Source organism: Puntigrus tetrazona, chromosome 1 (genome assembly GCF_018831695.1).
Source record: "Puntigrus tetrazona isolate hp1 chromosome 1, ASM1883169v1, whole genome shotgun sequence".
NCBI classification, from domain to species: Eukaryota; Metazoa; Chordata; class Actinopteri; order Cypriniformes; family Cyprinidae; genus Puntigrus; species Puntigrus tetrazona.
Window position 1 is genome coordinate 27,792,404 of NC_056699.1, and position 12,527 is coordinate 27,804,930.

At 42.4% G+C, this 12,527-nt stretch overlaps 1 protein-coding gene across 1 annotated transcript; it reads right to left on the reverse strand.

Moving 5' to 3' along the window:
- Positions 1-2,066: 2,066 nt before the first annotated feature.
- LOC122352815 (B-cell receptor CD22-like) lies at positions 2,067-10,646 on the reverse strand. Its single transcript, XM_043250498.1, has 10 exons — positions 9,877-10,646; positions 9,649-9,700; positions 5,429-5,779; positions 5,106-5,357; positions 4,298-4,549; positions 3,968-4,216; positions 3,275-3,362; positions 3,155-3,194; positions 2,894-3,075; positions 2,067-2,583 (listed from the first exon to the last, which is right to left on the reverse strand). The coding sequence occupies exons 1-10, from the start codon at positions 9,916-9,918 to the stop codon at positions 2,535-2,537; spliced, it is 1,557 nt and encodes a 518-aa protein (XP_043106433.1). The 5' UTR covers positions 9,919-10,646; the 3' UTR covers positions 2,067-2,534.
- Between the last annotated feature and the right edge of the window lie 1,881 nt (positions 10,647-12,527).

Genomic DNA, 12,527 nt, shown 5'->3' on the forward strand with positions numbered 1-12,527 from the left:
TGGATTTGATGGGAATTGCATTGGTTTTAATGGAAAGTATAATGATGATTGTGTTGGTGGGATATTAAATCCTCTTGAACGAATGTCCAAAACACTACAAAGAGGAATTTTGTAATGGTTTTACTGGAAAAAGCTAAAGGTTTATATCAGTATTATAGTTTAAACTACAAATATATGAACAGTTCAGATGCACAATCCTCTAAAAGCCATCTTGGTTAAAAATGAGATACTGAGTGAATATGTTTATCAAGTACTTGCACCTCAAATGCATTAAATGCCAGCCTTGAGCCATAGAAACCTATACAGAGTAGCCAGAAAGACATGCTAATTCTGAGGAAAAACATCTTCATTATATATATATATATATATATATATATATATATATATATATAACCAAAACCAATGGCTACTATATAGCCTGATTAAACCACAGTGGAAACCACAAACTAACCATTGCTTGGCTCCTCTATTTATTCACTAGTTTCAGCCAGTAGATCTGGTGTTTGTGTTTGCTTACAGATCCGGGCAAACATCCCTCTATTCATCTCACACACGGACCACCAGAACCACGACAATATCCAAGCTCGTTGTAGTTTCGTCTTTCCGTTCCCCCGGCCGTTCAGGGGCTGATCTCCAGGCAGAGCGAACACGAGCCCAGCTCTCATCTGATCTCCAGTCTTAAGACTTTCTCCGGCTCAGCTGTCTCAGGCACGGCTGGAATGAAAGCACAGATAACTCAGACATGACTCTGAGTGTGTGTGACGGGTTATTATTAACAGCGCCGACTCCTCGTAGCGTCTTTCTGTGTCTCTGGTTTGAGGGTCTCCGCTGGAAGCCAGTAAAACCATTACAGCTTGAAGTGTTTGTTTAACGGTGTGCTGCTGTTAGCTTTAACACAAAGTAAACCAGTGACAGCTAGCTGCGATTTAAAGTCAGTTTCATGGTTAATAGCTATCAGAATAGGCCTGATTGTTTTTTATGACAGATTATTTTGCGTCCAATTACCATATTGCACCCCAGTTTTAATACCATTAGACTTAGGCTAGCATAGGCTGGTATAACTTTGTATTTTGTATTTGTCAAAATGTGCAATACATGACCAGAATGCATTGCATGCTATGATGTATCCCACAATGCAACGCCCTCATCTTTTTAAATTTGCATTTGGAAAAAAATTATATCAGCCGTCTTTAAAAATGATTTCTATATTTGTGCAGCACAAGTTTGCATTAGTGCAATCTAACCCTTGTTTTGTCCAAGAGAGGTGTTTGTGAACTTCCTGATTGTGCATAAACATTCAGTTATGATTTGTTGCATTATTCTGGTTTATTGAGAACTGGGGTTGGAACATATTTGTGTGACTGAACAGGTGAGTGGAGAGACTGAAAAAACGATATCCTACTTTAGACTACAGTGCGCCCTGGTGCACAGTATATGTAACTACATCTCTACTCAAATGAGCTAATATAACGACGAATTGTAAAATATAAAATCAATTAAATATGCTTTTTGTGTGCTTTTATCCTTCTCTTACAGGTCTTTTGCAACCAGGATGCGTGCATCCCAACTGTTTACGTCCACCTTTTTCCTGAACGCGGAAGTAAGCGTGTGGGCGAGGCTTCCGGTTCGTTAGACTATAACGTAAATAACAACGTGCCGTGAACGGTAAAACTGTTTGCACTGTTTGTGTTCATAATTAAGATAATACGTTAAAATAACACGAGAACCAATTTTAATTTCAAGCAGCAAAATGAACTGTTTTGTACAGCTAAAAATATCTAGACGCGGATGAGACCGGAAGTTATTGTCGTAGGATCGCCAGTGTCGATTTTTACCTCAGGAAGAAGGTGGGTAATTATCCTATAGGATCGGTCTGTAAATCAGTGTCAACTTATAACACAGTATTTCAGTCACATATATCGCATTAAAATGTATCTAATAAAGATAACGACGAAGAACAAAATTGATAAACAGTCATAATCCAAGCATGCAAAGTAGGTATTTGTTATACGGATTAAAACCATCAACATTCAACACATGAATTAATTCATTTCTAATGTCAGACTTTAATAGAACATCGCCAAAAACGTACAAATATAAACTTTATTTAAAACATAAAATAGACCAGTACTTTAAACATGCATGAATTTATTCGATGTCAAAACATCAAACATTGTTTTATGAATCATGAAAAAAAAAGAGTGAATAAGACGTGTAGGCTAAAACAAACTTCTATTTATGGAAAATTACGCAAAACTTCGGAAACGTTACAAAACAGAAAATGTGTCCACAGGCGTATGCATACGGCTAGCGGTGGATGATAACTTCTCAAATCACAAACCACAGTCTCAAAGCAATGATGTAAATAACCACCACGCTGTACCAATGCGTCTGATCAGTGCTTCCTGTTCAACGACTGACAGGGAGAAACGTCTCGACACACATAGAAACATCTGATTCAAAGCTGCAGCTACTATATATTTACACTCAGCTGGAGCCCAGCGTCATTTTCAATCCCCGCGAAGGGTCCTGGATCACTTGGCTCTGCTGTAAACCACTGAGGTACCCTCCATCGTATCGGATCTGTGGAACAACAATCAAATACGAAGAGTCAACGACCTTTTAAGATCATATTCTCTCATGTCATCACCTCCAGGTGCGCATTTTATTTCCTAAATGAACACAGATGTTGACAAAACACTATATTAAGAATAAATATAATACACTTGTATGATGTGTGCTACTGTAGAACGCTCTTAACTCCTCCCCCTATTCATGTGCAATTCATGCACTGTTTAAGCAAGCAAGCAAAATATTGTCTGCAATTGGATTTAGACATGCCAGTGCCACCCTAATATAGTTACTGGCCCCATAAAAAAAAATCATGGCTAACCTCGCAGCAGAGTCAGTATGGTGCACTCTAATATTCTCGTAGATGGTTTTAATTTTTGCGACATGTTGGACGGTTGAGTACGTTATATTTGTAGCCTGTCCCGCAGCGGGATCTGCTCGGGGTGTGTTGGGAGTAACTCTGTCATACAGCCCGTCATCTTCAGAGCTGGAAGCTTGTTGAACCTGGAGAAGAGAGATGCGTGTCCCTTTGGCTCGAAACAAAAAAAAAATACTAAGCTGCGATTTCAATTTCAGTTCTGACCTGCTTCTGTCTGACGTCTGAAGAAGAGCCCTTTGCCTTCCTGTAGATTCCCAAAGATAAGCATGTGAACACATTCATAACCATTAACGAGCACACCATCATTAAAAGCTAAGAGGTCACCTTGCGAGCACTAGGATGAAGATAAGGAGTAAAACTCCACATCCGGTTGCGAACGCTACAGCTGCGTACAGGACTGCTTTACCTCTTTCTGAAAAAGAATGAAAACTGAAGTATGACCTTGCATCAGTACAAATATAGATAAAAAAAAAACGTTCATTATCACTTAGATGGATGGCAGAAGCAACAGGCTTCAAAATATTTTAGCAGGCGCTGTTGCATTTTGTTTCAAAACTCTTCTGTCATCGTCTTGTATATTTTAACTTTACTGTTTGCTTAGCTGGAGCTATCGGCTAGCGTATCCTTATGCTAGTTAATAATGGTAATAAAGCAAACTTTAACCTTAAATTTACATTTATTGGTTGTTAGACAATGTTTATGTACAATTAACTACTAGATTTACATTAACAGTACGCTTTAATCTAGTAGTGTATGTGAACAGATAATAGGCCACGAGTGTATTTTTGTTTACTCTTTGCACAATTAAATAAATCATAATGCTATTAATAACAATTATCTCATTAGTTAAAGACTTTAATATGCTTTCTGTAATTTATAATAAAACGACAAATTCACTACACTTTCTGAAATACAACGAATATTGTAATCATTCAAAGTAATCTAGACACTTTAATAAGTATGCATTAGTTTATAATTTTTCTAAAAATGCTCCACAGAAATATTTAACTGCTCTACCTTTAACAGTGACAGAAACAGCGTCTGATCTCTGAGATCCGTGTTGATTGTGAGCCTCACAGTAGAAGCGTCCACTCTGTAGTGCACTGAAACTCTGTCCAGATCCAACAGATGAGCTTTGATTCTCCTTAAACCAGAAGAAGTTCAGAGCAGGTGGGTTTGAATCACTGCTGCAGATCAGAGTCACTGAATCTTCCTCCACTACTTCACCAGATCCATTCATGAACACTGAGACGTTCCTGGGAGGGTCTAAAACAGACAAATATCATATCAATAACAATCATATTAATACAAAATAATAATTTAATGTTACTGAACTCATTAACTCACACATGACGTTTAAAGTCACAGCTTCAGAGTATTTCTCTCCATGTTCATTTCTGGACCTGCACTTGTATTCTCCACTGTGATCAGATCTGATCTTTGAGATGTTGTAGATTCTTCCAGATCCTACAGTTGTTCCTCCTTTAATCCAGCTGATTTCTGCAGGTGGGTTTGAATCACTGCTGCAGATCAGAGTCACTGAATCTCCCTCCACTATTTCAGATGGACTGATGGACACTGAGACGATCCTTGGTGGGTCTATGAACAAAACAAAAATAACAATTAAACAACCAACTGAATTAAATTGAGACTATACAGTACTTTTAGAAACTGTAGTGTCATCAGCTTAGGAAACTATATTCGTTTTACAATGTTGCATTTTGGTTGCTGTTAGGATACATAGTTAACACTGATGATAAAAAACAAACAATATAAGAAGCTTAACTTATATGTTGCAATTATCTAATAGCCTACAGCTGATATACAACAAAAGTAACCACAGTGCACACTACAAATTGGTCTTAATTAAGCAACCAAAACATAATAATTATTGGGGGTGGCTATTTGCACTAAGTGCACTAAGCTTATAAACCAGAATGCAGCTTATTGAGTGTAAATGTTCATTTTAATTGTTATTATTAAATAGAAAGCATAGTTGACACCCTTATTGGGACTCTCCGTACACCTACCCTAACCCTACCCAACACTTTGTTTTCATTTTTGGGCAGATTCTAGCCCTAGTCAATCATGCCAATTTAGGATTGCTATTTGCACTTATATAATAAGTATGTTCAAACTATGAGCAAATACTTACATGTGACATTAAGCTGAACATCAGGTGATCTGAGATAGTGATTGCGTTCTTGTACAGCACAGCTATATCTGCCTGCATCCTCTCTTCTGACTGACTGCAGCAGGAGTCTGTTTCTGTCTCTTCTCTCAGTTAATGGCTGTGAGTTTCTGTACCAGATGAATGTTGCTCTGTCAGTCAGAGCGCAGCTGCTTTTACATGTCAGACGGACTGAATCTCCCTCTGTCACTCTCTCAGGAGACTCCACCTGAAGATCTGAACACAACACACACATTATATCATACACTGATTATTATTCAAGAAGAGAGAAACCTCATCAGAGTCACCTGTCACAGTAAGAGTCACTCCTGAACGACCAATCCATTTTCCACCAGGTTTATCAGTGATGAATCTGAAATAGTACTTGTGTGAATCTTTCTGTGTCACATGACTCAGTCTCATGGTGCAGTTCTTCTTTTTATCTCCCAGATACTTAAATCTCTGACTGTATTCAGGGTCTTCAGACAGATCTGGAGGCTCTGCATTCTTTATTATAGGTCCTTTGGTCCAGAATGTTTTCCAAATCAGATGTCTATCAGGCTTTTGATAAGTGCATTTTATTGTCACTGATGAGTTCATTAGTGCACAAATGTGTGAAGAAGAGTACTCCACTTCAAAATCACTATCACTAGAAACCCCTGAAACAGAGAATTCATCCAAAGAAAAGATTAGCACCAGTTACTAACATATTTACTCAAGATCTTTGAATCTCTTTTGTTGAGTGGCAGTGTTGCGAAGTCTGTGGTTTAACAGTAGAGATGGTGAACGCAATGTCAGAGGATAAACAGAAACCGCCCCCAAAACCTTTTGCTGCCATGCTCCTAGGAAAGAACAGGTGAAGTTTCAGTTAGATTGCAGAGCTAGCTGTAATATAATACCTGTCAACCTGTTAAACCCATTCAAACACATTGAAAAGAAAGTGCTGGTGATATACAATAAAAGCACACTACAGTCATTGGGAAAATGCAAAGTCAAACTGCGGAACCCTAGAAACAAGAAATTGTACAGAGTGGAGTTCATGGTTGTTGATGAAGGGTCTGCAGTGCCAGTACTGGGCAGTAGGGCAGTACAAGCCATGAACCTAGTGAAAGTCCAGCATGAAATCATCATGGCTGTGGAGAGTAATGTCACAGAGGAGACAATGAAAAGACGTACTTAGGTTCCCAGGAGATTGGAGGGTGTGTATAAGATGGAATCAGATCCATAACCCAGTAAGGCTTCTGAAGAGAAGGGTCCCTGTTGCTATGATGGCAACACTAAAAGCAGAGCTGAGTGATCTTCAACAAAGAGGGATCGTCACTCCAGTAGACACAGAGGTGGCACAGAGTGGATTAGCAGTCTTGTCATTGTCAGAAAACCATCAGGAAACCTTAGAATATGCATAGATTTAACAAATCTTTGAAAAGATGTCTCAAGACTCCATTGCCAACAATAGATGACATACTGCCAGACTTATCAAGAGGAAACGTCTTTACTGTGTGTGATGTGAAAAAAGGAATCGAGTAACATGACCACAATCGCCACACCATACGGCAGATACAGATGGCTATGGATGCCAATCGGCATCAGTCCTGTCCCAGAGGTGCTTCAGAGAAAACTCAGTCAAGCTTTGAGGCATGGTAAACTATCTCTCAAAATTGATAGATTGGCTGTGAGATTCTGAGGCAACTAACCCATAAAGACATGTGCATGAGCTAGCGTTCACAAAGCCCCGAACCTCAAATACTGTAGTCCAGATAAACCACTGACACTTCAGCGTGATGCGTCAGAGACTGGATTAGGAGCTGCTCTACTGCGGAAAGGGGTGCCAGTTGCTTATGGAAGCAGGGCATTGAGGAAGCAGGAGTTATGCCCAAATAGAAAGGGAATATCTGGTCATTGTCTCCAGCATGGACGTATGTATCAGTATACGTATGGGCAGAAAATCACTCTTCATTCTGACCATAAGCCACTGGAAAATGTAATAAAGAAACCCCTACTGAAGACCCCAAAATGCTACTTAGACTGCAGAGATATAACATTGAAGTCATGTACATCCCGGGGAGAAGTATATGTTCACTGATGACACACGCTTGTACTTACCTGAGCACACTTAAGACAGCTGAATGGAGAATGAGACTCAGAGAGGAAACAAGTAAAGACAGGAAATTGCAGTGACTGATTAAAAAAACTTGGCAAATGAACAAGAAAGATTTGCCAAGAGAGAGAGAGAAGTAATCCCAGATGCACTCTGAGACTATATTGTTCTTCGTGTTCATTCCTCACATTGGGGCATAGAGGGATGTCTAAGAAAAGCACAAAAGTGTTTATTGGCTGGGGATGAACGATCAGATAAAAACATTTGTAGGAAAATGACATCTCCAGATCTATGGGACGTGAAACAACAGAAGGAGACACTGTGGTCTCATGAATTACTCATGAATTAGCCATGGTTTAAGGTAGGAACAGATATTTTCCCTTTAGGCAATATAAACTACCTAATCACTGTTGATTAGCTCTCTAATTTCTGGGAGCTTGACTACTTACCTGACACACAATCAGCCACACTGCCATTCATAAGTTGAAGCCCATTTCGCAAGACACGGCACCTCGGATATTGTTATCTCAGATAACAGCCCACAATACACAAAGATTTCAAAAAGTTCAGTAGACAGTGGGAATTTAGGCAGCAGGACCTGACGGCATTTCAGGTCAGGTTCTGAGAGCCTGTGCTGACCAGCTAGCACCGGTGTTCACTGAGATATTCAATCTCTCCCTGGAACAGTCCACAGTCCCCTCGTGTTTCAAACAGTCCATCATCGTCCCTGTGCCAAAGAAACCTCAGCCCTCTTGCCTGAATGATTACCGCCCTGTAGCTCTGACGTCGGTAGTGATGAAGTACTTCAGCCCATCCCTGCGTCACTGGATCACCAACTTCCTGACTGACAGACCACAAGCCGTATGGATGGAAAAACACACCTCATGCTCCCTCACTCTCAGCACTGGCGCCCCTCAGGGTTGTGTACTCGCTGTACACACATGACTGTGTGGCCACTACAAACTCCACCACCATCATTAAATTTGCTGACGACACTGTCGTGGTGGGCCTTATCTCCAACAACGATGAGATGGCCTACCTTCAGGAGATCAACAACCTGGAAAGATGGTGTCAGGAGAACAATCTGCTCCTGAACGTCAGCAAAACAAAGGAGTTAATAGTGGACTTCAGCACGAAGCAGGTGTGCTCTTACCATCCCGTCACAATCAACGGGACCCCAGTGGAGAGAGTGGACAGTTTTCGGTACCTGGGTGTTCACATCACGCAGGACCTGTCTTGGTCCTGTCACATCAACACCCTGGTGAAGAAGGCCCGGCAGCGTCTATACCATCTGAGGCGCTTAAGGGACTTCAGACTCCCATCTCAGGTGCTCAGGAACTTTTACACCTGCACCATTGAGAGTGTCCTGACGGGAAACATCACCTCCTGGTTCGGGAACAGCACCATGCAGGACAGGCAAGCCCTTCAGAGGGTGGTGCGGTCATTCACATGTTCACCCCTCTTTCCCCAGATACTCGCCACCTACAATTGGCCAATTACACTGGACAATATTGCACTAGTCACTTTACATTGGACACTCACAACAGCCACTTTACACTTTACACCTTACATTTTATACTTTATTCTATTTATTTTTTATTTTTTTATATATACTTTGTACACCTCTTCTTTATATATATTTTTTATATCTATTTAAATTTTTTTGTTCCTATTCGGATACTGGACGGTTGTAAAAAGCATTTCACTGCATGTCGTACCATGTATGTATGTGTATGTGAGAAATAAAAAAAAGCGCATGCATGACAACCTGCTACAACAGGGAGATAGAGTCCATGTCCAGCCAGGAGGGAATAAAAAACATGGGGAAAAATCGTTGACTTACTGAAGTTACAGTTCATGTTTAGACAGTAAAAACTTGTGGAAAGTATATGCGAGTACATGCTGATTTTCCAATAACTCAGTTCACGCAATTAGAACAGCGTTAGCCGTCTATTCTATTAGTACTATAAAAAAAAATTATAATAATTTTGAGAAGCATTGGGCAGGTTTTGCTGTGACAACCTGGCAAGCCCGGTCGAGTAAAGGGTGTTGAAGAAAAGCAACATTCAACAGCTGAGCCAGAACAATAAAAACAGAAAATTAAAATACTGGTAAGGTAGAGCTGGTTATGTAGTTGTAATGGGTCGCATTTCAGTCATGATTTCCAATTCAGTAACAGTAAAATATATGAAAGAAAACTGTTTTATTGATAATTTTGCTGCATCTAAATACAGTATGTGGGCACAGAGAGGCAATCAAATGTAATAACAAATGTACATTTTGCATGTACAAAGTAAATATTGCCAGTAAACTTTCCAATTTGAGTGTGTAGACTGAAACTAATCTCCAGAAATACAGTTTGAACAAGATTTGAAACCACGTACGACTGGACAGTCTAAACAAGACTACTGAGAAGCATCAGAAACTCACCGTAAATCATGACAGAAAAAATGAAGAAAAGAAGAGCCATTCTGACTGATATCTGCAACACAGGAATCCCAATATGGTTGAGATGAACAAAAAAATAGACATTTCAGCCGTTCTGCCTCAAAACTGTAATTATTTGTTATAATAATCAATAACATTAAAACAATTTACTAGCAATTTCTGAGTTAAAATAGTTCAAAACATCAAAACATGATACAGAACTGGTCATACCGTAGCAGAGGACAGCTCATCAGTTGACACCAAATGAGACATGAAGAAAAATAAGGAAGGTTTATAACCAGAATGATGTCATTACCACGTCATTTCCCCTTCTTTTAGCTTCTAGTGATTAATTGCAGTGACATAAGTAATAGTAAAAAAAATACAACAGTGGCTGTGAGGGTGTTTCTTGTGGCACGTATACATGTATGTGCAATATCTACATATAAGATCAATCAAGACGTTTAGCTATAAAACATATTTTTAGCCAGTTATTCAATGCATTTACGTGTCCACATCAGAGCAGAGAGAGGATGGCAGAAGTTATAGTGAGACATACAGTCACTCACACTAAACATCACTGAACATGAAGTACCAACCAACCAACACCAGTGCTATTTATATACTTGAATAACAGAGATAGGCCTGAAAGTTCTAAAATTATAATTTATTCCAAGCAACAATGGATTAGTCATATGCATCATTTAAACAGAAATACGTCTGCAAGGATCTGTGCGGCTTGAAAGACATCCTTATTTACTCAATCAGGTTAAATATAACAAGATATTGCATATACTGCTCACAGCAGGCAGCTCATGGAAATGATGAAATCATGAAAATTTCCGCCTACTTCTTGTTGCCAGAAGTTGCTCTAGACAAAACATGCCAAATTTCATACAAACCCTTCTTCTTCTTCTTCTTCTTCTTCTTTTTCTTCCGCTTATCCGGGGCCGGGTCGCGGGGGCAACAGTCTAAGCAGGGATGCCCAGACTTCCCTCTCCCCAGACACTTCCTCCAGCTCTTCCGGGGGGACACCGAGGCGCTCCCAGGCCAGCCGAGAGACATAGTCTCTCCAGCGTGTCCTAGGTCTTCCCCGGGGCCTCTTCCCGGTGGGACATGCCCGGAACACCTCCCTTGGGAGGCGTCCGGGAGGCATCCGGAACAGATGCCCGAGCCACCTCAGCTGGCCTCTCTCGATGTGGAGGAGCAGCGGGTCTACTCGAGCTCCTCCCGAGTGACTGAACTCCTCACCCTATCTCTAGGGAGGCGCCCAGCCACCCTACGAAGGAAACTCATTTCGACCGCTTGTATCCGGGATCTCATTCTTTCGGTCATGACCCAAAGCTCATGACCATAGGTGAGAGTAGGAACGAAGATCGACCGGTAAATCGAGAGCTTCGCCTTGCGACTTAGCTCTTTTTTCACCATGACAGACCAGTACAGCGACTGCATTACTGCAGAAGCTGCACCGATCCGCCTGTCAATCTCTCGTTCCATCCTTCCCTCACTCGTGAAGCGAGACCCCAAGATACTTAAACTCCTCCACCTGGGGCAGGAGCTCCCCACCAACCTGAAGGGCAAGCCACCCTTGTCCGACTGAGGACCAAGGCCTCAGACTTGGAGGTGCTGATTTTCATCCCTGCCGCTTCACACTCAGCTGCAAACCGCCCCAGCACACACTGTAGGTCTTGGCCAGATGCAGCCAACAGAACAACATCATCAGCAAAAGCAGAGAAGCTATCCTGTGGTCACCAAACCAGACCCCTCCGGCCCCTGACTGCGCCTAGAAATCCTGTCCATAAAAATAATGAACAGGACCGGTGACAAAGGGCAGCCCTGTCGGAGTCCAACATGCACTGGAAACAAGTCTGACTTAATGCCGGCAATGCGAACCAAGCTCCTGCTCTGATCATACAGGGATCGGACAGCCCTTAGCAAAGGGCCCCTTACCCCATATTCCCAGAGCACCCCCCACAGGACACCACGAGGAACCCGGTCGAATGCCTTCTCCAAATCCACAAAACACATGTAGACTGGTTGGGCAAACTCCCAGGAACCCTCCAGCATCCTGGAGAGGGTATAGAGCTGGTCCAGTGTTCCACGTCCAGGGCGAAACCCGCATTGTTCCTCTTGAAGCCGAGGTTCAACTATCGGGCGGATTCTCCTCTCCAGTACCCTGGCATAGACTTTCCCAGGAGGCTGAGAAGTGTGATCCCCTATAGTTGGAGCACACCCTCCGGTCCCCTTCTTGAAAAGAGGAACCACCACCCCGCCTGCCAGTCCAGAGGCACTTTCCCCCGCGTCCACGCGATGCTGCAGAGGCGTGTCAGCCAAGACAGCCCCACAACATCCAGAGACCTGAGGTATTCCGGGCGGATCTCGTCCACCCCTGGTGCCTTGCCACAGAGGAGCTTCTCAACCACCTCAGTGACCTCAGCTAGGTAATGGTCGAGTCCCCCGGATCCCCGGCCTCTGCTGCCCCTCAGTGGAAGGCGTGTTGGCGGGATTGAGGAGGTCCTCAAAGTATTCCTTCCACCGCCCCACAATATCCCCAGTCGAGGTTAGCAGGTTCCCATCAGCACTATATACGGTGTTGGCAGGGCACTGCTTTCCCTTTCTGAGGCGTCGGACGGTTTGCCAGAACCTCTTTGAGGCCGTTCGATAGTCATTTTCCATGGCCTCCCGAACTCCTCCCAGACCCGAGTTTTTGCCTGCACAACCACCGGGCAGCAGTCCGCTTGGCCCCCACGGTACCTGTCAGCTGCTTCAGGGGTCCTCGGGCCAACCATGCCCGATAGGACTCCTTCTTCAGCAGCGGCATCCCTTACTTCCGGTGTCCACCATCGGGTTCGGGGTTACCGCCACGACACGCACCGAGACTT